Source organism: Macaca mulatta, chromosome 11, assembly GCF_049350105.2.
Source record: "Macaca mulatta isolate MMU2019108-1 chromosome 11, T2T-MMU8v2.0, whole genome shotgun sequence".
In the NCBI taxonomy this organism is placed as follows: Eukaryota; Metazoa; Chordata; class Mammalia; order Primates; family Cercopithecidae; genus Macaca; species Macaca mulatta.
The window spans coordinates 2730780-2755373 of NC_133416.1; the positions used below are offsets into that span (position 1 = coordinate 2730780).

General features: G+C 48.2%; 1 protein-coding gene across 1 annotated transcript in view; it reads right to left on the reverse strand.

Moving 5' to 3' along the window:
* Positions 1-24594, reverse strand: part of CACNA2D4 (calcium voltage-gated channel auxiliary subunit alpha2delta 4) — a 128700-nt gene that overhangs the window by 77805 nt on the left and 26301 nt on the right. The window contains exons 5-16 of the mRNA XM_077953269.1: positions 17588-17648; positions 16794-16944; positions 16536-16610; positions 15576-15665; positions 15357-15470; positions 14512-14590; positions 13117-13250; positions 10053-10130; positions 9191-9271; positions 8550-8624; positions 5175-5261; positions 4489-4560 (exon numbers count right to left, since the gene is read on the reverse strand). Coding sequence (XP_077809395.1) covers positions 4489-4560; positions 5175-5261; positions 8550-8624; positions 9191-9271; positions 10053-10130; positions 13117-13250; positions 14512-14590; positions 15357-15470; positions 15576-15665; positions 16536-16610; positions 16794-16944; positions 17588-17648 — 1097 coding nt within the window. The remainder of the gene's footprint in view (positions 1-4488; positions 4561-5174; positions 5262-8549; positions 8625-9190; positions 9272-10052; positions 10131-13116; positions 13251-14511; positions 14591-15356; positions 15471-15575; positions 15666-16535; positions 16611-16793; positions 16945-17587; positions 17649-24594) is intronic.

Sequence of the window (24594 nt, forward strand, 5' to 3'; positions counted from 1 at the left end):
GATCCTGCTTTGAAATCCTGCTTTCGGCTTTCCAGTGTCGTATTCCACTGGGGCACTTCGAGGCTCCCCTGTATCTGCAGGGTTCAGGAGTCAGCCAGGAATTTGAGAGGAGTTTGCATACAGATTTGCGGTCTAGCCTCCCTGCTTTTGGGCTAGCCCTCCTCATTTCCAGACACTCTGGAAACCCAAATTCTGTTCTCTGACACTTCACGGTGACAGCTGCAGCCTTCTGCTTGAATTCAAGCTGTTGCACGCCAGACAGACTGGGGAGTACCCTTTGAAAAAAAGCCATCTAAAAGTGTATCACACCCAATGCAGTCCTCTTGATTCAAGGGTTGTTGCTGCCTGCTTTTGGTCACTTTCAAGTGCCTTTCCATTATTGTTCTTTGTATTTTGTTCAGAGTTTATAATTGTTATCTGCTGAAGGGTGAGTCTAGTCAAGCTACACCTTACTCAGATGAACTTTGAGATCACCTTTTAAGGCTGAAGTAAAAGGAAGAGAGAAGGGGTGTGGGGGTTGGGAGGGGGGGTCTGTGAATTCCGTTAACAGAAAGAGAGAACGGGAGAGGTCTGGAAGATGAGGCTGGGAGCAAAGAGGTACCAGAGCAATCTGCTCCTTTAATAGACTGAGTCCTGCTGGACAAAAATGTGAGGGGAAGAGAGAGCGAGAAAGAGAGAGTGTGAGAAAGGGAGAGTGTAAGACACGTCAGAGTACTCTAGCCCTGTGTTCCTGAAATCCAGGGCGCAGGGATTCAAGGGCACTGGAGGAAGACCACGCGAAGCTGCTCTTCATGCCAGCTGCTAGTGTGTGTGCATACATATGTGTTGCTGGTGTGTGTGTACACGTGTGTGCTGCTGGTGTATGTACATGTGTGTGTTGCTGGTGTGTGTGTACATGTGTGTGCTGGTGTGTGTGTACACGTGCGTGTTGCTGGTGTGTGCATGTGTACACATGTGTTGCTGGTGTGTGTACACGTGTGTGCTGCTGGTATGTCTACACTTGTATGTTGCTGGTGTGTGTGTATACATGTGTGTTGCTGGTGGGTGTGGATGCATGTGTTGCTGGTATGTGTGCACATGTGTATGCTGCTAGTGTGTGCGTATGTACATGTGTGTTGCTGGTATGTGTGTACATGTGTGTGCATGTGTATACGTGTGTGCTGGTGTGTGTATACATGTGTGTGTTGCTGGTGTATGTGTGTACACGTGTGCCACTGTGTGTGCATGCGTACACACGTGTTACTGGTGTGTGTACACGTGTGTGCTGCTGGTATGTGTGTGTACACGTGCTGCTGGTGTGTACACGTGTGTGCCACTGGTGTGTGTACACGTGTGTGCCACTGGCATGTGTGTACAATGCACGTGTGCCACTGATGTGTGTGTGTGCATATACACGTGTGGACTCCAGTCAGTGCAGTTAATCTGGAAGAACGCAAAGGCTAGGACGGAACACTCTGTCTGCCCCTTCCCTCCCCCATTGCTAATGATTGTTTGAAATGATCGGAAACGTGAGAATGACAGAACGAGTCCTAGGTGAGACTCCAGGACGCTGTGCTCTTTTGCTTTCTTGTTTCAAACCGTGTCTGAGGATGTCTGGCTGGCGTACTGCTGATGGGTTAGAAACTGTGGCACCTGGCACTGGTCTGCAATTTGGGACAAAACCCCTGCCATCTAAGTGGCAAATGGGAGGCCTGCGGCCAAAGCTGGGCTTCTTACGAGTTGAACATCCTAGATGTTGGCCCGGGTTGTGTTTCTAACATTTTTGGAATTAGTTGCACACATCTTAAACATGGGTCTTAGCCGTCTCCTGCAGATGGTGTGTGTTCTCTCCAGTTTGCCACAGTTCCCAGAGCCCCCTGCACAGAGGCCTGTCTGCTTATTTGCATTTCTTAACAAATACAAGTTTTGGCCCCATAGGTTCTGCCCTAAATCATGCTGGTGATCTGTGGAAAATAAGGATACCTGCAAAATCCTCTGAAGAGAACAACATAGCAGGTGGCCATGCGCCGGGAGGATGGCTCGAACAATCACAGATATTCCCACAAGGCTTTAAGAAAGCTTTCCTCAGCCTAGACCTAGACCTGGAGACAGTTTCTACTGAGAAACAAGCTCATAAGTTGAGATGCACCACTGAGCTGAGAGGGAGGGCTGGGATAGATCACCAGGCAGGCTAACCATGGGGCAGTTGGATGGCTCTATGAGAGCTGTGTGGGGGAGACAGGGCCCTTGGCAGTGAAGAAAATGCAGCCACGTTGGGGATGCGTGGTGGCCTAAGACATCAGAGCAGTGAGAGCCAGACACTGCCTCAGCGGCCCCACACCAGCAAAATGCCCTGGTGGAGGCTGCCAGGCTCCCGGGGTCAGGGTGAAGAGATGAAGGATGAAGGAGGCTGAGTGGTGACAGAATGGGGTAGAGGGAGAGGAGAAGGCGATGAGTGTTCAAGGTGGAATAGAAATGCTATGCTAAAGCGAATTTTGGGAAACCTTGAAGGCTGGAGAGTTGAGAATTCAGGGCCAGTCCTACAGAAAAGGCCTTCTACAGCAGTGGTTACAAATGGGAGATCTAGGAACAGTTATACGTGGGCTTTGCAGTTGATCATCTGGGTGATGCTGGGCAAGATTTTAGCCTCTCTGAATATCCTCATCTGTAAAATGGGGATAGGATAGGCCCACCCTCAGGTTGTGAGTGTTCAATGAGTGAATATTTGAAAGCGCCCGGTCCAGTTTCTTATAGTTAGTTGCTGTCATTATTATTAGTTGTGCTAATAGCATTGAGACATGAACACCTAAGTGCTACGGAACGTCCATTATGGTCATGATCATTGTCATCCTCATTGAACGTCCTTTACGTGGAAGCACCTGTATGTCAGGAAGCCTTTGTGAAATTGCAAATATATAACCCAGATGGTTTATTAGTGGCAATGAACAAACTTTGAAAGGATGGGCAGAGGTTTCAGAAGTTCATCCTGCTGCATCTGGTTAGGACTCTGCCTCAATGGCTTTGAGAAGCATAAAAGCAGCACGAGATCCCTGGGCACTGGGGAAAAGAGTAGAAGAGAACCACACCCACTGCATGTGTCAGTCTGTGTTAGATACAGTACAGCCACATTCAGGTCTACCTTTAAGCTGTCCTGTGCCATAAGCATACTAAATTCTTCATTGTCGGTTCAGTGCTGTGACCGTGCTGGGCTACGTGAGAGCTCATCTATACACGTGAACAGGAATCTGGCTGGGATAAAGGTGGGGGCCTATGGAAGAAGCCTCTATTCTTTTTTTTTTTTTTTTTTTGAGATGGAGTCTCGCTTTGTTGCCCAGGCTGGAGTGCCGTGGCGCGATCTCAGCTCACTGCTAGCTCGGCCTCCCAGGTTCATGCCATTCTCCTGCCTCAGCCTCCCAAGTAGCTGGGACTACAGGCGCCCGCCACCACGCCCGGCTAATTTTTTTGTATTTTTAATAGAGACAGGGTTTCACTGTGTTAGCCAGGATGGTCTTGATTTCCTGACCTTGTGATCTATCCGCCTCAGCCTCCCAAAGTGCTGGGATTACAGGCTTGAGCCACCACACCTGGCCAATTCTTTTAGATCAGGAGAAGGAACAGCTGCCACTGGCGATCTGACCTCACTATAGTGCCCAGTCTGCCTGAAGGAGGCCTTTCTCAGCCCAGAGCTTACAAAAAGCCAGGCAGATGCCACCAAACTCCGACACTGGTTCCAGTGAAAATCAGTCTTGCCTAAAAGGGATGCTTCCTTGTCTCTCCCTGTGCTTTCTTGTTTGGCTTTCATGGAGGTCTGTGTTGTGGAAGAACTTGGGTCTAATTGCTGCAGGCAGATGCCTGTGTTCTTTTAGCTGAGGCAGATGGGCAGGGGAGGAGGAGGTGGGGGTGGCTGTGAGGGAGGAGGTGACATTTGTAAATATGTCAAGGGACAATGCAGAATCAGTAGACACATTGGAACCTTTTAAGTGAGAAGATGAAATGATCTTTCACAAATGATGCACAGGGCTGTAAAGATAGTAGTGGGATTATGAGGGTATTGATTCCTAACTATCTGGGGTTACAGTGGCTGAAAATCAGCTGTAGGGAATAGTGAATATTTTCAAATTCTTCCTGTATAACATTTCACAAGAGCTGCTTACCATTTACAAAATTAGCTGTCACTTTTCCCCTTTTCATTATAAACAAAAGGGCCAGTAGCAGCAGACAGCATGAGGAGGAAAGAAGAGCTGTAAATGCCTCGGCCAGCCTTCTGCCCAGCTCAGCGGTCTCCCAAAAGCCAAGCGTTGCATGAGCAATCCTGTCATTCCCTGGCTAGGTGTTTCTCCGGGGCCAACACACCCTGGGTGTTCTCCCTAATGGACCCCCATTAGGGTGCAGCAAGCACTTAACTCTTCAGCTATAATTAGGCTAAGTCCAGGGCCCTCGTCACTACTCCAAACCCAATTAACGAAGATGCCTCCCTAGGCCACGCCCTGGCTGTTTCTAGCTCCTTACCCCTTTATCCATCGGAACCTTCACGTCCATCGAGAGAGTACCTGTTTCCCTGTTGATCATGGCTGTTCTCAGCTTCAGGAGGAAAGACAATGATATTAGTTCCTTGGCTCACAGGCGAGGGTGAAAGTATGGAGTTCTTCGGACCAGATTAGAGGTGATCCCCAGAAACACTTTTGGTTCTTCCCTTTGCCCTCTGAGAGAGATACCAGGAGGGAAGATGGACCTGACTCTAAGCTCCATCTAGCTCATAATTCCAGGCATTCACCAAGACCTCACTCCCGAGTGGACTGATGCATTGGGGTACAGAGTGCCAAGTTGCTGGGACACAATTTCCTCTAGGATGAGATACTGCGATCAAAAGTCAGGCTAAAACATCACTAAAACTCAAACTCTGCAGCTTATACACGTGATCTTATCCGGCCTCAGTAGTGTTTGTGATCAAGAAGATATTGTTATATTTTTATAGTTGTTAAAAGAATTGCTCATTTTAAGCATTGCCTGTGGCTTGATCTTGGAAAGGCTCTGGGATGGACCTGTTCTGCCTGTCTTGGAAAGGCTCTGGGATGGACCTGTTCTGCCTGACAGGAACAGAGTGACCTCAAGGCTCACAGCCACACAGCTGACCAATATATTTAGTTGGATGTAGAGCTAAACTAGCTTCCCTTCCCCCTATTTTCCCCACTCACAGATTCAGCCTGGTCTTCCCACTCCACTTCGGAGAGATCCACACTGTTGTAGTTAGGTTTGGGTTTTAGTTTCTTCCCCTCTCTGTACTGGAGTGGGCATGTTAGGAAGAAAAACATGCGGTTAGTGTACGACCTGCTCAAGTTTATCTCTTCTACAAAGCCTTTCAGGTATATTCATAAAAGCAAAGGATTCCTTAGAAATCAATCAATCCAGTAATTACTTACGGTTATCTGGGCAAACTTCCACCTGATACAGAGCTCCCCTTATGGACATCTATGACAGATGGTCTCATGGCCTCTGAGTGAATCTTCCCCATGGCAGGGAGCTCCCTATCTCATGGGTCAGCTTGTTGGAGCTTTGGACAGCCCTAACTGTTAGAAAGTTCCTCCTCATACAAAGCTGAAATCCATCTCCCTGTGACTCCACCCACTGATCTTCCTTCTTTCCCCTGGAGCTGCATAGAACACGTTCCACCTGACAGCCCTTGGGATTTCCAAAGGTACTTGTCACGCCTAAGACTGCACTGCTCCAACTGAGTTTGCCCGCTGTGCAGATGCCTCAGCTCCCTCTGAATATGCTCTACTTTGTCTTCAATGTCACTCTCAAAATGGAGTTCCCGTGACAAAAGCCAACCTTCCAAATGGGGTCTGACCAGTGTGGCGTGGGCTGTGATCTGTGGACCAAGGCGTCAGGGGGCCTGACTGCTGCCTGCGTTTCTGCTGTCTTCCTGGCCAGCCACACAGACCTGGCAGTTCAGGCAGAGATTTCAGACAGTTTGGTCCCCTTGGTCTTCCTCATGGGACACACCATCAGATCCCTCTTCACAATCGTGTGCTTGGGCACTGAGTGTTTCCAGAGCTCTCCATGCATCCCTAATACATTTCATCTTGCTAGTTTCAGCCCATTGTTTTAGAAGAATGCTTTCTGAATACTAATTTTCTCATTTAATGTATTAACCATACCTTCCAGACTCTATGGCATCTGCCTTCTGCATTTTCATCTTAGTGATAAAATATTTGAATGGGACGGAGACAAGGACAGATCAGTGCTTAATAAAGACCTCCCTTCAACTTGACATACAGCCATTAATCAACATGCTGAGTGTTATTATTTTCTGGCCCTGATTTCTCTCTCTCTGAAGCCAAGACAGATGTCATCAAGTTATCTATGATTAGGTCTGCAGCACTTCCCAGGTTTAGTTTATTAACCCCAACCAAAAAAGGAAAGAGGATAGTTTATCATTGAGGCAAATTAAGGATTAATTAGCACGTCTGCTTTGAGCCAAATGAGGCCCCCAGCAGATGCCTGGACAGCTCCGGTCCCCTGTCACTGTGTATCTTGCTTCTGCCAGTTTTTTGTTTGCTTGCTTTTTTCGGGGAAGTATCATGCTGATTTCTTGCCTGTTCAGGGGATCTGTAGGGTCCCCTTTCCCCTCTTTTCCACCTTTCCCATGCCTGGATCATGCTTCTTGATCTTATTAATGACCATACTCATCAAACAGCCCTGCCCTGCCCTCTTTTACATGGGATCTGTTTCCTTTGGGTGGGGCTCAGCATTCCATTGCCATCTCCTAAATCCTGACAAAGCCTGAAGATCATCTGTAGCTCCTCACTTTAAAACCACAATTTAGCCGGGCGTGGTGGCTCACGCCTGTAATCCCAGCACTTTGCGAGGCAGAGACGGGCGGATCACGAGCTCAGGAGATCGAGACCATCCTGGCTAACATGGTGAAACCCCATCTCTACTAAAAACACAAAAAAATTAGCCGGGCGAGGTGGTGGGCGCCTGTAGTCCCAGCTACTTGGGAGGCTGAGGCAGGAGAATGGCATAAACCCGGGAGGCGGAGCTTGCAGTGAGCTGAGATCCAGCCACTGCACTCCAGCCTGGGCGACAGAGCGAGACGCCGTCTCAAAAACAAACAAACAAACAAACAAAACACAATTCTACTCCATTAAATACTCCTACATGGGGCACTGACATAGAAAGATTTCAGTCCAATGGGATGGCTCTTTTCATTTATTACTGGGCATATCCTCCTGATTTTTTCTTTTTCAAACATAACTATTGTTTTCCTGATAGTGCTTTCCTCAGATAACTCATTACATTGGCTTTACTGTATCTTTTGTTGTGTCATAGTGTTCTGTGTGGTATTATTCCCTAATTGTTTCATTTGTGTAAGTCTGGTTTTCCTAATTAGAGTATAAGCCTCGGTTTATAGCGTTCTTCACAGCATCATGAGGTCAGGCACGAGGAGGTTCACAATCAACTGGTTGAAGCCTTATATTCATCTAGAGTACATAGATGATGACAGGCAGTTTCTGATCAGTACCCCTCAATCCTACAAGTCAGTTCCAGAATCAGCATATTATTTCCTTAGTGAGTCATTTTGCTGGCACTGGGGCTGCCCCCCGCAGAACCCCTTGGTACAAGGGAGTGACGTGTTATGGGTTCAGATGCTTGCCCAGCAGAGCCTGAATTGGAAGACAGTGTGAACAGAGTGGCTTCCAGTGTGCCCCGATCTCTCTCTATTCAGAACCCTTAGAATTTGCCTTAAATAGTTAATCATTGCCTTTCAGATATTCAGTGTCTATTTGAACCAAGTGGAATGAATGGAGTGTGGCTTAGACTGACCTCTCCGAATGACACCTGGGCAGATGAGACCCTAAGTTCTCTGGAAGGCGGTCTGCTGTCTGTCTTCAGTTGCCATCTGTTATTTACCACAAGACTGGTAGAGGGCAAAGGGTTACGATTCTCCTAGAACTTCAGCTCCCTCCGTCCCAACAGTCACATTGAGAGCTGTGGTCATTATTGCTGCATAGTGCTTGAGTGCATGACCACCTCCTTGACCCTGAAGGCAGAGCTTTCAGATAAGACAATGCAGCTTTCTTCCTCAGCCATCAGATGCTCAGTGGAACTCTTGTGAAAACACCCCCGCCTCTGTGTCAGGGTGGAGAGGGCTGGGAGGGCCAGGAGCACTCAGGAACGCATCCTAAGCTGTGCTGCTCAGGAGAGGGCTCCCTGCTATTTCTATGGTTAGCTCCTTGTTCACCCAACTTCACAGGCCCCCAGTCTGGGAGACTCCAAGCAGATGTGACTAATGGCCCTGTGGGCTCTTCAGCCTCAAAACTGCACACTTCATTACGTGTTCTCTGGCCCACTCATCAGTCATTTCACATGGTTTTGCCTTGTCTCTTCTGATAGATTCCAAACAACTTGAAAACAGGGACCATGACTCGAATACATTTTTTTTTCTCATATTACCCACTGGGTTCCTAAATGGAGCCCAATGTGTGTTTGTTGTTTTAATCGTTTTTGTGAATTACCCCCAAATCCCATACAGTGAGGATCCCAAGGCAAAGAAGGTCTGTACCTACCAGGGGTCGGAGGTCAGGATGGGAGAGAATGTAGCCATTGTTGGTGTTCAGAAAGGCGTATCCGTGCACTCCAAGCTGCCAGAGTCCAGGGTGGAGGGGCATTAGGTCTGCTGTTTGTGCTGGGGATCTGGAGTTGGGCAGGGGTTTGGGGGCCACAGGACAGTCGAAGATGGCAGCTCACAGCAGTGAGTGTTTTCAATAGGAACACAACTGAGCCAGTGCCATGCTTCCATCCATTGATTGAGGAGTCCTTTCCAAACTTGACTGTTTATAGCAACCATCATAATACATATTATCACCGACTTCTTTCCCACCACATGTTCTGGGTGCTTTGATGATGTAATCTCACTCACACTCACAGCAGGACTGTGTGGCATGGAGGAGCAGACTGAGAAACTGAGACACTGGGCAGGGAAAGGACTTACTGAAGGCCACAGTGCAAGTCATAATTCGTGGTGGGAAAGGGACCCAGGGGCATGCGTTGCTGCTCCCATGCTCAGCACCTGCACTTCTTGGGCGGTGACGGAGAGGCCCTATCCCAGCTCTGGGCTTGGCTTGCCTGGAGAGAGGCTCTCGTCACGGGGGAGGGAGTTTGCTCCTGGGGAACCTGTGATCCCCACAGGGAACAGACCCAGGCTCACCTTGTACCGGGGCGCCAGCTTCATCAGCTCTCTCAGGGCCACATCTGAGCCCACCACACCCAGGAGAATGCCATGGGATCGCTGGAAGGAAAGACACAAGGAATGGGGGAGACCCAACTTCCCTGTTCACAAGGTTAGACTGGATCCTGGGCCTGTCCAGAGCTTGGAAGAGGAAGCCACTTAAGCTTTAAGTGGTTCTTCCTCTGCAATTAGATTCTAGGCTGGGAATAAAAATCCGGACTCTATCAGACAAGGTCCCGGGAGCAAAACCAGCTACCAGGAAGATTAATACCCAGCATTAATATTTAAGTTGTAATATTTAAATGGAATCCAAAGTTAAATGAAATATTAATCTTCACGGCAGAGGGTGAAGTTGTTGGGATCTTAGGGACCATAATTCATGGATGCTCTGAAGCATATGGGGCCTGAAACACGGAGGGAAATGAAACATTTCCTGACCAGATGGAGGATGGAAGGCTCGAGAAATCCCCTCACCAGAGGCCTTTACAGACAAGTTAGAGTCTGTACAACCTGGCAGATTAAGCATGGCTTTGCAGGAAGGCTGGCAGGCAACCCGCCAGCCTTACTTCCCCAAGGCAGGGGTCCCAACTGCAGAGCAGCAAAACGACTCCCAGCCAGCGAGCAGAGTCACTGGAGAAGCCATAGAAAATCACAGACCCCCAGACCACCTCCAACCAGGAGAGTTTGGGGTAGCTACTCTGGGACAGGCCTGGAAATCTGCATTCAAACCCTCCCAAGGTGGCTCAGAGGCACAGCCAAGTCAAGAATCACTGGTCTGAAGATGCCATTGAGGCCCCAGGTTCTAATCCCTGCTACAACCTCTCTAGGAGCAGCCACTCACCGTTTCGTTCTTCTTGCTGAAGACTGGCATGGCCACAGTGGTGAGTAGCATCAGGCTCTGAGCCTGCGAGCTGAGGAGCTGTCAGGGAGGGGAGAACAGGGGTCAGAAGCTGTAGCCTAGGGCCACTGGTTTGCCGTACTCAGAGCACCCAGTGCAGAGAACCCATGGTCACTGCATCAATTATCCAGAGTTACCTTCCCACAGGAAGGAGGAAATCCCAAATGAGGGTTTCTCTGCAAAAGGAGAGTTGGCAGGAATGCTGGGGGCCAGAGGTGGACTGGAGGGGAGGACCAGGCTGATGTCATTCAGCAGGGCCCTGAGCCCCATGACCCAGCCCCAAGCACCTTCACTAAGCTCTCTTGTCTCAGGGAGGCCCAGGCCGAGTGTTGAGCGCGAACCCAGGAAACAGGCCTATCTGCGCCCACCCAGAAACAGAGAGGCTTTGCACAGCACCAGCTTTCCAGAAACCTCTGATATGGACTCAAGGTTGCTACAGGTGAGAGGGAGGACATTGACCCAGAGCTACCCAGAAACACAAGCACACCCCGAGGAACCGCAGCGCAAGGGCAGGCCGTGGTGTAGCTGTAGTGGCCCTCAGGGCCATCCCTAGCACATCGGTCAGACCCACATGGTCTCCACTCGCAACACCAGAGCCAGAACCCTTGCCAACCTCTAGATGGCTGTCCACCCTGACTGCCTGGGCTCGCCGTGCTGGCTCCTCCAGTTATTTGAAAGGGGCTCTGCACATGTGCCCCAGTTTATAACAAAGGTAGGATTCCGACAAGCATGTGGGAAGAGAGGTATCATAAGTCCGACCTTGGATGAGATCAACTAAAGGAGATTGCTGAGTCGTGGAAGTCCACAGTTGACTTTCTTGGAGAAGGAAGCACATTTTGGCCACCATGTCTCTTTTTCTCGCCTCATCTGAGTTTTCAATTTAGAGTTAGAAGTAAGGCTTTCTGAGAGTGAACCACGATGACATCTAATTGTTTTCTGAGCTTGGACACATCTCCATGGGCTACATGAGGGCTTTCCATTCTCCTTCTTGAGTGAGGAGTGCATGAAGCCAGCTTGTCCCTGGCTCCCAGGAAGCAGCTCCCAGGCTCTTGGAGGCCCCTGTGGCCTGCTCTCCCTAGGACATGTCTCAGCCTGGGCAGGGTCCATTCACAGCCGTCCCTGCACTCGTGTTTCTGGACACACTTGGGAGGGCAGACACCTGCCCTGGGCTCAGGGGAGTGACATCCTCCTCTCAGAGGGTTCCGAGGTGGGTCCGGGAGATCTGCAGGTGACTCTTAACTTCAGGGACTCCTAAGTCAGGGACAGGAGAGGGAAGGAGGAAGACAGAGGAGATGTAGGGACTGGCTGCAGGGGTGGTTCTCACTGAGGGACACCTCGGGAGACAGGTGTAAAAGGGACAGATGTAAAAGTGAAGATCAGACCGTGAACTGTGGCCTCGTCTGTGTGCGTGGAGGTAAGAGAGCGCCCGAAGGTCAGGCTGTCCATGGAAGGCGAAGGACGTCCTAGCACCACCCGTCTGACATCAGTGACAGCACACAGGGAAGCCGGGGTTGCCTCTACCCACCTTCTGCCAAACTCACACCCAACACTCCAGGCCACCTTCAGCAGGAATGGCCTGAGCCCAGCTTCTCTCATTGGATTTCAGGGTTCCGAAAGCCTTTGCTCTCCAGCTCCCGTGGCATGACCACAACACTCCCAGGCAAGGGAGGCCACACAGAGCACCGGAGCCCTGGCCCCTCCTGCTGGGCTGGCTCCTGGCAGGCAGATGAATGCACAGGTGATGGAGAGGAAGCACAGGTGCCAGCGGTCACGGGAAGACAGCTCAGAGAAGATCCCCTCCTGCTGTCCTCCTTCTCCCCACCCACCTCTCTCTCATCGAACCTGGACACACAGGGCCCTACAAACACTTGGCCAAGGAAGGGAGAGCCCTGCCCAGAGGCAGCCAGCTCATCCCTTCTCCGCAGCATTTGGTGATGGTCGGATGACATGTGCTGGGCATGGCCTTGTTGGCTGAGCCCCTGTAAAGTAGATTAATGAGCTTTTCATCCCAAACTTGGCCAGATGGCTTTTGTCTACTATTAACAGGTGGAGGTAAGCATGCCACTGCCTTCGGACATAGAGCAAGTCTGAAGAAAGCTGGCCGTTGCATTCCCAGCCTTTTTGTCAGCATGGGGACTAAGTTCTGGCCAGTGAGAGGTGAGTTCCGGGTTCTGGCACGAGTCCCTGCAAGTTTCCCTCACAGGGGCGAAGCATCCTGCTGCCACTTCCACAGCCTGATGCTTAAATGTGGTTTCATTTGATTCATGTTCCGCCAGCCTCCTGAGCACAAGGATGAGGGTCACATCCCTGGGACAGCAAAGGGGACGGCAGGGAGGAGCCTGGGCCCCTGACGACCAGAGAGCTTGCGGTCAGCTCTGGGCTTTATTTACCCAAGGCCGACATTCACTTCTATCTTATTTAAGCCACTCTTTTTGGGTCTCTCTAGAGCCCAGCCTGATACATCATCACTGAAGCAGGCGGCTGCCTATGTGATGGGGATTTGAGAAGTGGTAGAACTGTCTCCCTTCCCCAAAAAGGTCCCATCTGAAGCTCTCCCTTTGATGTTCATTCTTTTGTGCAAGTCATTGCTGCCTGTAGTCCTTTGAAAATGCAGGGACCCAGGAAGGGAGAACATGTGTTCCAGCTGTGGGATGGTGGATTCTTGGTCTGACCCCTTTCTCCCCCGGGTGGGTGGGAGACAGGGATGATGAGGGAGGGGAGGACTGTGGGGGAGGAGGGAGGAACAACTTTGGAGCAGGGACCCTGTCCGTGGAGAGCACCCTGGGCAGGTCTGCTGGGGGTCTGGGGCAGCATATGGGCAGCGGCCCCATTAGTGGGCCAAGGGCTGTCAGGAAAAGAGGAGGGAAAGCGGCTTCATCCACCTTTCTTAATGTTCCCTAAGGTACTAGGCCCACCCCTTCTCCTGAGCCAGGAAGTCACTTCTTGCTCCCTGGGGTCCCTAACTCTGGGATCGGCTTCTCTAGCTGGGAGCCGCTGCCAGGCTCACCTTGCTGTCCATGTAGGCCTCTGTCCAGATGATGTCGTGGTCGTGGTTGATGACCATGGGGCGGCTGAGCACGTGCAGGTATTCCATCACGTTCTCCTGGGTGTCCGCCAGCGTTGAGATCTGCGTGTAGTAGCCTGCGGTGGGGAGGGCCACGTGGGTGTGGAAGGCAGGGCTGCCCTGGGAACTCCTCGCCAGGGCCTGCACCCTCCCCGACTGCTGATGGCTCACAGCCGAATCCTCTCTGGAAACTGGCCCGGGGCGCAGGGAGCTGCTTTCCCCCAGTTGTGTCCTCTACCCAGGGGCAGCCGCAGGCCAGTGGGAGGCCAAGGTTCACCCTGCCTCACCCTGGAAGACCTCTGAGGGACTCTCTCCCACCCAGAGCTCCGCGCAGGAGCAGCAGGGCCTGATGCAAGGGCACTGGGGGTCGGCTTCTCCCTCTCCCAGCCCCGCCCTCCCCACTTCCTCACAGGAGCATCTCCTGAGAGTGCCCCGTAAGCCTTCTTCTGTCATTCTTAGGTCTGTGTTCAGGGAACCCAATCAGAGGCAGAGACTTCTGCCTCTCCGCTCCTCCTTCTTCTGGTCCTTGTCCTTGCTCGGGATGTGGGGTGGGTGTTACAGCCTTTTCCCTGGAGCCATGGTGACACTCCAAAGAGCAGATTGTGCAGAAAGCTGTGAATGGCCTCTCTGCTCTTCTGGCCCCCACCTCCCACCATGTTCATCCCCCTTACCAGTGAGATGCAGCGACTGTCCGCTCCCAGCAGGTCTCAGACCCTTTGAACACACCGTTCCCTCTGCCTGGAACACCCTTCCAGTTGCCCCACTGACTTGGAGAGTGCCTCCCCCATGGCCCCCCCCAGCACCCTGAATAGTCTGTGTCTCCACCATCAAAGCTCATTTCAGGCTGTATCGTGGGTGGTGGTTTACTCGTGTGTCTCCCTGCTGGACAATACCAAGAGGCAGACTGACCCTGAGTCCATCCTGATCCCTCTTGGTCCCCTGGTGCCTGGAAATCGTGCCAGGTGCATAGTGGATGCTCAGTGAATTTTTGTTGAATCAATGGGGTCTGGTCAGAGATAAATGAGGACCATTCACACACAAAACATTATTCCAAAGGAAACAGTGACTCTCTGCTTTTTGTCTGGGAGCAGAACCAGAACCAGAGTCTATGCCTTAATTTGCTGACAGAAAGAATGGGGGCAGGATGGAGATGGAGCTGACATTGTCTCACCTTGCTTTTTCCAAATACGAAGGAGGGACTGAGGCTATAGTTCTTGACGTAACGCTGCTCCTCTTAGGGGCCACGGGGAAGCACAGGCTCAGCACCTCCAAGGCTGGGTCACCCTGTGCCCCGTGCTCAGGCACAGGTGGGAAGGCACCTGCCGGCCCGGCACTCACCTTTGTTGTTGCATGCGATCCACTTCATGCGGTCAGCAAAAGACACTTCTCTCCCAATGAGGTAAGTGAAAACTCGGACCTAACCCACAAGACACAGATGCACTCAGCAGCAAAATTCCTGGCCGTAAGTAATGCTAACATGGTTTATGTGAGTCCTAGATGTTGGGCCGAGTGCTTATCAGTCTTGGGGTTCTCCAATCTCACCCCCGAGGCCCAGGCAGCAACACAACACAACTCCCCCAGGGCCATGGGGACTGCGGAGTAGGTGCAAGGCTGAGGTTTACAGCCTGGCAGTTCTTTTTTTTTTTTTTTTTGAGATGAAGTCTCGCTCTATCGCCCAGACTGGAGTGCAGTGGTGCAATCTCGGCTCACTGCAAGCTCCGCCTCCCGGGTTCACGCCATTCTCCTGCCTCAGCCTCCTGAGTAGCTGGGACTACAGGCGCCTGCCACCAAGCCTGGCTAATTTTTTGTATTTTTTAGTAGAGACGGGGTTTCACCATGTTAGCCAGGATGGTCTCGATCTCCTGACCTCGTGATCTGCCCACCTCAGCCTCCCAAAGTGCTGGGATTATAGGCGTGAGCCACCGCGCCTGGCCCAGCCTGGCAGTTCTGATGTCCCCAAACCATATTCTGGTCCCTCACCCCAAACCTCCTACATCAGGCCTCTGTGTCTCGGGTCGTCATAATTTTGGAACACCCAATTAAAATGTATCTGAAAGCAAGAATGGCTCTAATAGGAAGGCAGATTTGCATGGGGGCCATCCTTTTAGGGGCCCTGCTGGTGATCCCATCCATGGCAGAAGGAGAAGCTTTTTTTTCTCCCCAGACGCCCGTGGGAGGGTCACCTTACAGTCTGGCCAGTTATACTTCTCAAACACCGGCTCGTAGTCCTCCACGGCACCGTCACTGATCAGCATGACGGCCTGGTTGCAGAGGCTTCCTTGCTTGGCCTCTTGGAACTGTGTAGGGAAGAGGAGTGCCCGTGACCACAGGCCAAGCCTGCCTCCCCCCACCTGCCCCCTTCCTCCCAGTCCTTCCCTCCCAGGCCTCATTATAGCGGGCACCTGCTTCAGGATCTGGAAGGCCTCTCTCAGGGCTTGGTCCACGACCCCCACACCTTTGACCATCAGCTCCTCCACCAGCAGTTTGAAATGCTGTCATGGGTGAGACATTAGAGGAGCATCAGGGGGTTGAGTGGGCCAGTGGAGCTTCATGTTTGGTGTTAATTTAGGAGGCTGTTTCGGGCCATCAGAGGCCTGTGTCTCCATGATGCAGCTAAGTTCATGGACTGGTCCTCTACAATAGGTGTTTCTCAAATGTCCCCAGGATAAACAGAGAGGGTGAATGACTTGGTACAAATCCATGGCCACTATTGGCGGGAAATGCCAAGTATGAAGCTGAGTATGGGGGGAGGACAGTCCTGGGATGGAGGCAGGGTAACCTCGGCTCCCAGACCACAGCCCGCAGCCCGCAGCCCAGGGGTGCGCACTTCACAGTAGAAAGTGTGGAGGTGCCCAGGGCGGAGGCCCGGCTTCAAGAGGAACTCAAACCCCAACTCCCCCATCACAGAGGGAGGAATCTATGATGTGCAAAAGCTCTCCTTAAAAATTTATTGCCATGTCCTCTCCTCCTTTGTCTTTTACCAGAGAAAAAGGATGATAATGGGTTTAAATTTGTCCTCCTTTCAGGGAAGCTTCTCATGAAAACTGACATAATGGAAAGGCCCAGGTGGGAGGCCAAAGGGGAAATGGAGACCTACATAATCCACAGGGTGAAAAACCAGTCCTGAATAAGGAAGGTTCCGTTTGGTGTGAGGTCTCTATCTGCTTACTGTTTGCTCTGATAAGTAGCAGCGTGTTTACAGCGTGGTTCTCTGGTTGTTTGCATGGGTAACATGCTCTGCTCTCATTCCAGGTGCCATGGGAATAAGCGAAAGGGGCCACAGACACAGTCTGCAGAGACAATCGCCCACCATCCAGACATGAGCAGGGGCTTGTTAGTATCAGGCCACAGTGGACACTCACCTCTCGATTGTCTCGGTCCGCCTGGACGAGGATCCCTTTAAAACAAGGCTCGATGTAATGGACGTAGTCATTGTACTGCAGTTGCAGTGAGGCGAGGGAAGGTGGGGGGAGAATAAACAGCATCAGTTTGCAAAGTCCAGGCCCAGCAAACACACTCATGCAGGTCACAGGGTGGTCAGGGGCTGTGGGTCACCTTGGCACCTGTGTATGATTTCTAGAGCAAGTGAGAGCTATTCTAGAACAGGAAGGCACATTTACCGCAATGATATTAACAAAGTCATTCTCCCCCAGGGTGTCCAAGATGGTGGTGATGGTGTGCTTGGCAATAGTCATCCTCAGCCCCTTCATACTGCCACTCACATCCACCAAAATCACTATGTCCTTGGGAGAAGTAGCAGCTTGAATGTACCTGCAGAATAAAGAAAGGGACATGCCCAAGATGGGAAAACCAAAGCCAGAACAAATACCTGACCAAGGTCTGCAGTTATTTCTATTCAATAACTTTGGGTTGGGCTCAAGCCCACCCAAAGTTCAGGGCAACCCACCTATGGCAGATTTTACATGTTTCATAACCACTCGACACAGTTCTGGAGCCGTCTGGAGCGGCAGTGGTTGGGGATGTGCCCACCTAACCGGCCAGGTCAAGCCCTGGAGGTAACCCTTGTCCCTTTTGATTTAGACCAACCAGGGTCCCTGAGGGGCTGGCAGCAGAAAGGGAAAGAGCTGGGCTTCAGATTCTGTTAGAAACTTGCCAAAAAAGGGGTGTTGAAAGAGAGGACAGCCTAACAAAAGGTGGATGTGGAGACAGCTCGGTGTCCTGGAAGGAGGTTTAGGTTGAGAAAGACATATGATCAGTCCTGGAGCAAGGCAGTTGCAGAGGGAAGGGAGGAATGCTGGTGCTCTTCCTGTTCTTGTGTCTGGTTTGGGTTCTATACACCCAAGGCCCTTGAGTGGTGGTCGGGGAGGGAGTGGGAGTGGAGGAGGACGAGGCAAAACCCAAAAGCTATGAGATAAATACCCGGGCTGCAGACCTATCCCCTATGAGCTCTTACCAGCCGCGGTTTCGGCAGTCAAAGGTAATGACTCCATTCTCATCAGGTGTCCATTTTATACCTGGGGGAATGAAGACTCGTTCTTTTACTAGCTTAGTGAGGCTGCCCCAGATCCCCTGGCTGGGTGTGGACCCCCAGGATGGCCACAATCCCCAGGGCAGAACAGCTTTGGAGCTAGGGAACAGGGTGGGGACCGCTGGGACATGCCCTGTAGACTGAGACAAGCTGGCAAGGAGACATCTGCCAGCCAAACTGCCCAGATGCAGAGCTGGGGGTCATTTCACAGGTAGGCCCACATAGGTGGTGCCTGGGACTCATTTGTGAGGCGAAACCTCATATCAAATAGTGGAAGGGGATGCTTTGGAGAAGTGTGAATTTTAACATCCATTACCATCCAGCAAATTGTGGACAAAATGTTGTCCACAACAAGTGCTCTGACTTCTAACCCACTTGCCTCTAGGTGTTAAGCTCATTAGCACTCAAGATCCTTCCTATTGGCTGGGATGGGATAAATGATTGGGTTCTATGACTGTAGGCTCTTTGAGGTCAGGTATTCCTAGAACACAGCAGAGTATATGCTTAATAAATGTCTGTTACCTGAATGAAAGGACAAATGAATGGGTATGAAAGATCTTGCGTTGACCCAGTAGCAGAATGCTGGTGTATATTTTTATCCTATTCACCTAATAAAAAAATTTGTAGAGATGCACAGAAAACACTGACATGATCCACAATAGAATCTCGGCTTGAAAAGACTTTATGATTGGGAATAGTGGGTTTAAAATAAGAAGAGTAAAAATAACAGGTAGAATTGCAACGTGTTGTGACTGGGATAGAAAAAATGATTGTAGCAATATCATGAATGTCTAGAAGCTCCAAGGGCCCTTCCTACTCCACAGTGGTTAGACTTCAGACGACATACACCCTTTGAGGCATTGCTGGCCTCTCAAAGGTAGGAGAGATTTTCAGAGACCATGCTTTTCAAAACCAAACCAATGAGAACACAGCCCCAGGGGTGAGGCGTAAGTGTGAGGTCAGCTAGCACCCAAAGCCTTGAAGGTGGGAAGCAGAGCCATGGGAGTGTGGTGTGATGGGAGCTTGAGTACCACTGGTCTGACCTAGTCTTGCACGCAGTCATGGGAGGTGGGGATTTCCTGAGGCTGCATTCTTATAGTAACATAGTCGTGGGGAATTTGATCCTTAGAACAGCAATGAGGAGGAGAAGCTGAGTCTGAGATTACTGCCTCTTAACCAAAACCTTCAAAGAGGACTTTGGAGGTCCTGGATAAGGGTACCCTGAAGTCCAAGTGGAAACAGAAGCAAATTTTCTTGTGGATTCCCAACTCAGACTCACCGGACTCCAAAGATGACAAGCAGCATGGCCTCACAAGCAAAGATCGCCAAATACATACAGAGCAGACCCCTATTAGGGGGAAGCAGCAGACTCAAGAGCTACCTTAAGAGCTGGATATAGCTTCTTAAGAATTACAGATGTTGGAATGGCCAAATACCAAACACAAACAAGGTAGATATGAGAAGAACACACAATACGAAGAACACACAATACAAAGAACATGCAAGAAATGACCAGGAATGAAGAAACATCTTTGCAAACATGAAACTTTCAGAGATGAAAAAATGTATAGGTTGAAACAAATAAATGGATAGTGCTTTATTCATGGGTAAAAAGAAAATGCATACATTTGTGGATGTATCTAGAGTTCTACTGAGGCTGGAATGAGAAGGTTTAATACACATCTGATTGGAGTCACAGAAAGAGAAAAGGGAGAGCATGGAGGAAAGGTGATGGTTAAAGAGATGATATTGGCAAATATTCTAGAACTGATTAAAAATGCAATTCTACAGATCCAGGAAGCACAGTGTATCCCACACAGGATGAATAAAAAGATATCCACATATAGACATACAGTAGTGGAACTGCAGAACTTCAATGGCAAATAAATAAATAATTAAATAAACAAACACCACAAAGGCAGCCAGAAAGCCCACAACACCTACAAAAGAAGAGCAGTTAAACTGATAGATTTTCCCAACATCAAAGAAAGCCAGAAGACAGTGCATAAACAGTTTTCAGATGTTGAGCGAATAGAATTATTAATTTAGAATTGCTTTGTCAGCAAAACTATCATTCAAGAATGAGGATAAAAGGAAACATTTGTAGATAAACACAATCTGAAGCAGTTTATACCGAAGGCCCCACTGTAAAGGAACTTCTGGAGGATTTACTTTAAGAAGAAGGAGAAGGATCTGGGAAAAACATCCTGACATGCGTGAGGGAATGGTGAAGAAATAAAATCGTAAATAAGTCATTAATTCCAAGTAAACGATGTTTATATCAAATAACAGTACTCATGTGTCTGATTTGTGGGGATGAAAAATTTGAAATATTGACAATAGAATGGAAGTCTAGAAGAAAGAGATGGAAGCACAAAAGTTCTAAAGGCCTTTGCTGACTGAGAGGATAGTAAAAATATTATTTAATTTTAATTTTTTATTTTAGAGATGGGATCCTGCTATATTGCCCAGGATGGTCCTGAGTTCCTAGGCAAGGGAACCTCCTGCCTCAGCCTCCCAAGTAACTGGAACTATAGGTGCAAACCAGGTTCCCAGCTTAATTTTAAAATGTTATTGTATTAAATATGCCTGATAAGATTTCAGGGGTAATGACTGAAAGAATAAAAACAAGGGGACAAGTTCTAAACTGCTAGATAGAAAAAAAGTTATATTAGGGACACTTATTATTTAAATGTTAAGTACTTAAATAGGAAAAAAGAAGAAAAAGCAAATATAAAAACACCAGGACAAGTAAAAAATTTTAAAAATAAGATAATAGGCTTCAAGATGGCTGACTAGAGGCATCTGGTGCTTTCCTCCTCTACAAAGAAGGACAAAAATAGCAGGTAGATAATCACACTTCGAATAGATCATCCAAGAGAGAACACTGGAATTCAACAGAGAGTGACAGGAAACACCTAAAGCAAGGAAGGAGATGGAAGCAAGTCACCCTGCTTGGTTAGGATTGGCTGGGAGCCTCTCCAGGCTCCTCAATGCAATGAAATGATAAGTGAGAGACCCCCAGAAGTCCTCATTCCCACCATGGATTCCTGCAATCCTAGCCACAGGAGAGCCTCTAGACTCTCGTAGGCCTTACAACTAACATAGGGAGCTGCTTGGAGCCTGGGTGAGGGCATTGCTCCAGAGACAGAGCTCACACTGGATCTCATACACTCCCAGATCCCTAAGCAGCAGCAGCACAGCACAATATAGAGAGTCCAGACTCCACCAGACACCTGGGGGCCCAACAGCTTCTGGATCTTCATATCCCTGAAGACCCACTGACATTTCCTTCCCACAGGCACCACCATGGCTGGATGCTGCCACCAGGGCTGAAGCGTGAATTATTGGCAATAACACCACAGCCCTTGGCAGTGAAATCACCACAAATTTTCATGCACCCTGAGGACAAAATCCTCCATGTACAGCCATTGCACCATGGGCTGCTGCCAACAGGGCTGAAATACAAGTGAAGCAAGCACTCCTCAGCTGCCTGCATCTGGCTGCTGCCACTGAAAGCAACCTCACCCTCCCCAGTAGCAGGGCTGCAGCACAGCCACTGCTGCCCCAACCCGAGCATTCCACCAGGGGCCAAGGGATCACCCCACCCTTGCCTACCACAGCCAGTGTCTGCATGCACCAGCAGAGGGCATGGGGACAAGTCCACCTGACCTGGCTCTGTATTCCCCCCACCCAGTGCCAGTATCCTGTCTGGGGCCTGGGAACTGCCCAGCCCACTCCATCACCATTGGCACCTGAGAACTTCTCCAGGGTCCTGAGTTCAGGGCCACTCAACCTCCTGCTACCACCACAGGTCACACCCACTCTTACATGCCACCTGCAGGCCTGGGGACTGAACCGCCCAGCTCATCGCAGCCACTGCCAAGAGCAGCACAGACCACTTAGGAGGCAGAGGGTTGCCCCACCACTGCTACTGCTTGCATCACCTTTGCCACACCCACTTCTCTGGGTCCTGAAATCCTGCCCAGCAGCCTGGCCCACCACTACCACTACTGTCCCCTGAGCAAGCCAGTTGGAGGCCCAAGAATTGGCCTGTCTGAACCCACTAACACCAGTGCCAGTATACACCTCCCTGGGACCCAAGGACACACATGCTCGGCCCACTGCCACAACTGGGGCCCAAGGACAGGATCACCTGGCATCCTTGTCCCCAGAAAAACTTCACCACAGCCTCCACTAAAAATGGCACCCTAAGCCACTGAGGAAATCAAGACACCACAGATGCTGTTTACAGCTGAAGAAATCATATGGAGATTACACTACTGCATGCATCTAAGATCAAAGTAAAAATGTCCTACCCAACCATACCATAGATACAGCTTTAGGAAAAAGTCCTCCCATATAAAAGCAAATTTTAAAAATGGGAAGATGCAACTATTACACCAGATGCACAGATATCAATGTAAGGACACAAATATGAAAAAGCAAGGAAATATAACACTCCCAAAGAACACAATAATTCTTCAGCAACAGATTCCAATCAAAAAATAATTTATAAAATAGCAGAAAATGAATTTAAAATAATATTAAAGAAGCTCAGTGAGATACAAGAGAATACAGAAAAGCAATGCAAAGAAATAAAAAACTCAGGATATGAATGAGAAATTTGCTGAGAAGATAGATATACTTACAAAGAACAAAACAAATTCTGAAGCTGAAGAATTCATTAAATGAAATACAAAGTACATTTGTAAATGTTAACAATAGACTATAACTCAAGCAGCAGAAAGAATTTCAGAACTTGAAGACAGGTCTTTTGAAATAACTCAGACAAAAATTTTCTTTAAAAAAAGAATAAACAAAGCCTATGTGACATATAGGACATCATTAAGTGGCCAAATGTTCACATTTTTAGTGTCCCATAAGGCAAAAGAAACAAAATGATAGAAAGCCTATTTAACAAAATACTAGCTGGAAACTTTCCAAGTCTAGCAAGAGATTATGACATCAGGATACCAGAAGCTCATAGATCCCCAAACAGATATAATTCAAAAAGGTCTTCTTCACAGTACCTTGCAGTCAAACTGTAAAAAGTTAAGGACAAAGAAAATTCTAAAAACAGCAAGGGAAAATTGTCTAGTTACTTACAAGACAACATCCATGAGACTAGCAGTGGATTTCTCAGCAGAAACTTTACAGATCAGGAGAGAATGAGATGATATATTCAAATTTCTTGGAAAAGGAAAAAAACTATTAGTCAAGGATACTATAACCAGCAAAGTTGTCCCTCATAAACAAAGGAGAAATACAGTATTTCCAGGATAAACAAAAAATTTATCACCACTAGACCTGCCCTACAAGAAATTCTTGAATTGTCCTGAAAAAGAAAGGACAATATCTACCATCATGAAAACACATGAAAATATAAAATTCACTGGCAGAGCAAACACAAATAAGGAAGAGAAAGGACTCAAATGTTACCTCTACAGAAAACTACCAAACCACAATGATAAACAATAAGAGAAAAAGAAAGGAACAGAGGATATAAAAAATAGCCAGAAATCAATTAATACAATGACAGGAATAGCTCTAACATATTGATAATAACCTTGAATGTAAACAGATTAAACTTTCCATTTAAAAAGTATAGACTGGCTGAATGGTTTAAAAAAATATGAACCAACTATATGCTGCCTACAAGAAACTCATCTCACCTGTAAAGACATATACAGAATGAAATGGAAGAAAAAATATATTCCACACAAAGAGAAACCAAAAGCAAAGAGGAGTAGCTATACTTCTATCAGATAAAACAAACTTTAAGTCAAAAACAGATATAGAAAAAAATAGATGAAGAAGGTCATTATACAATGACAAAGGGATCGAGTTAGCAAGAGTATATAGCAATTCTAAACCTATATGCACCCAACACTGGAACACCCAGATACATGTGGCAAATATTATTAGATCTAAAGGGAGAGACAGACTCCAATACAATAATAGTTGGAACATCAACACCCCACTCTCAGCATTATGTAGATAATTTAGGCAGAAAATTAGCCAAAAAAATTGGATTTAAACTGCACATTTCACTTAATGGACTTAGGCATTTATAGAACATTTTATCTGACAGCCACAGAATGCACATTATTCTTACCAGCACATGAAACATTCTCCATGACAGATTGTATATTAGGACACAAAACAAGCCTCAGTAAATTAATCCCGGCACTTTGGGAGGCTGAGGTAGGTGGATCACGATGTCAGGAGCTCAAGATCAGCCTGACTAAGATGGTGAAACCCCATATCCACTAAAAATAAAAAAAAAATTAGCTGGGCGTAGTGGTGGGTGCCTGTAATCCCAGCTACTTGGGAGGCTGAGGCAGAGAATTGCCTAAACCCAGGAGGCAGAGGATGCAGTGCAGAGATCACACCACTGCACTCTGCCTGGATGACAGAGCAAAACTTTATCTCAAAAAAAAAAAAATAATTGAAATCATTTTCAGTATCTTCTCAGACTATAATAGAATAAAACTAGAAATCAATAACAAGAGAAATTTTAGAAACTATTCAAATACATGAAAATTAAGCAACATGCCCTTGAATGACCAATGGGTCAAGGAAGAAATTAAGGAGGAAATTTAAAAATTACTTGAAACAAATGAAAATTGAAAAACAATATACCAAAACTTATGGGATATAGTAAAAGCAGTATAAAGAGGATAGTTTGTAGCACTAAGTGCTTACATCAAAAAGTAGAAAGATTTCTAACAATGTAATAATGCACCTCAAGGAAATACAAAAGCAAGAACAAACCAAACCTAAAATTAGTGAATGGAAAAAAATAATAAATAACAGAACAGAAACAAACAAAATAGAGACTGAAAAATTACAAAGGGTCAACAAAATGAAAAGTTGATTTTTAAAAAAGATAAAATCAATAAACTGCTAGCTAGACTAACCAAGAATAA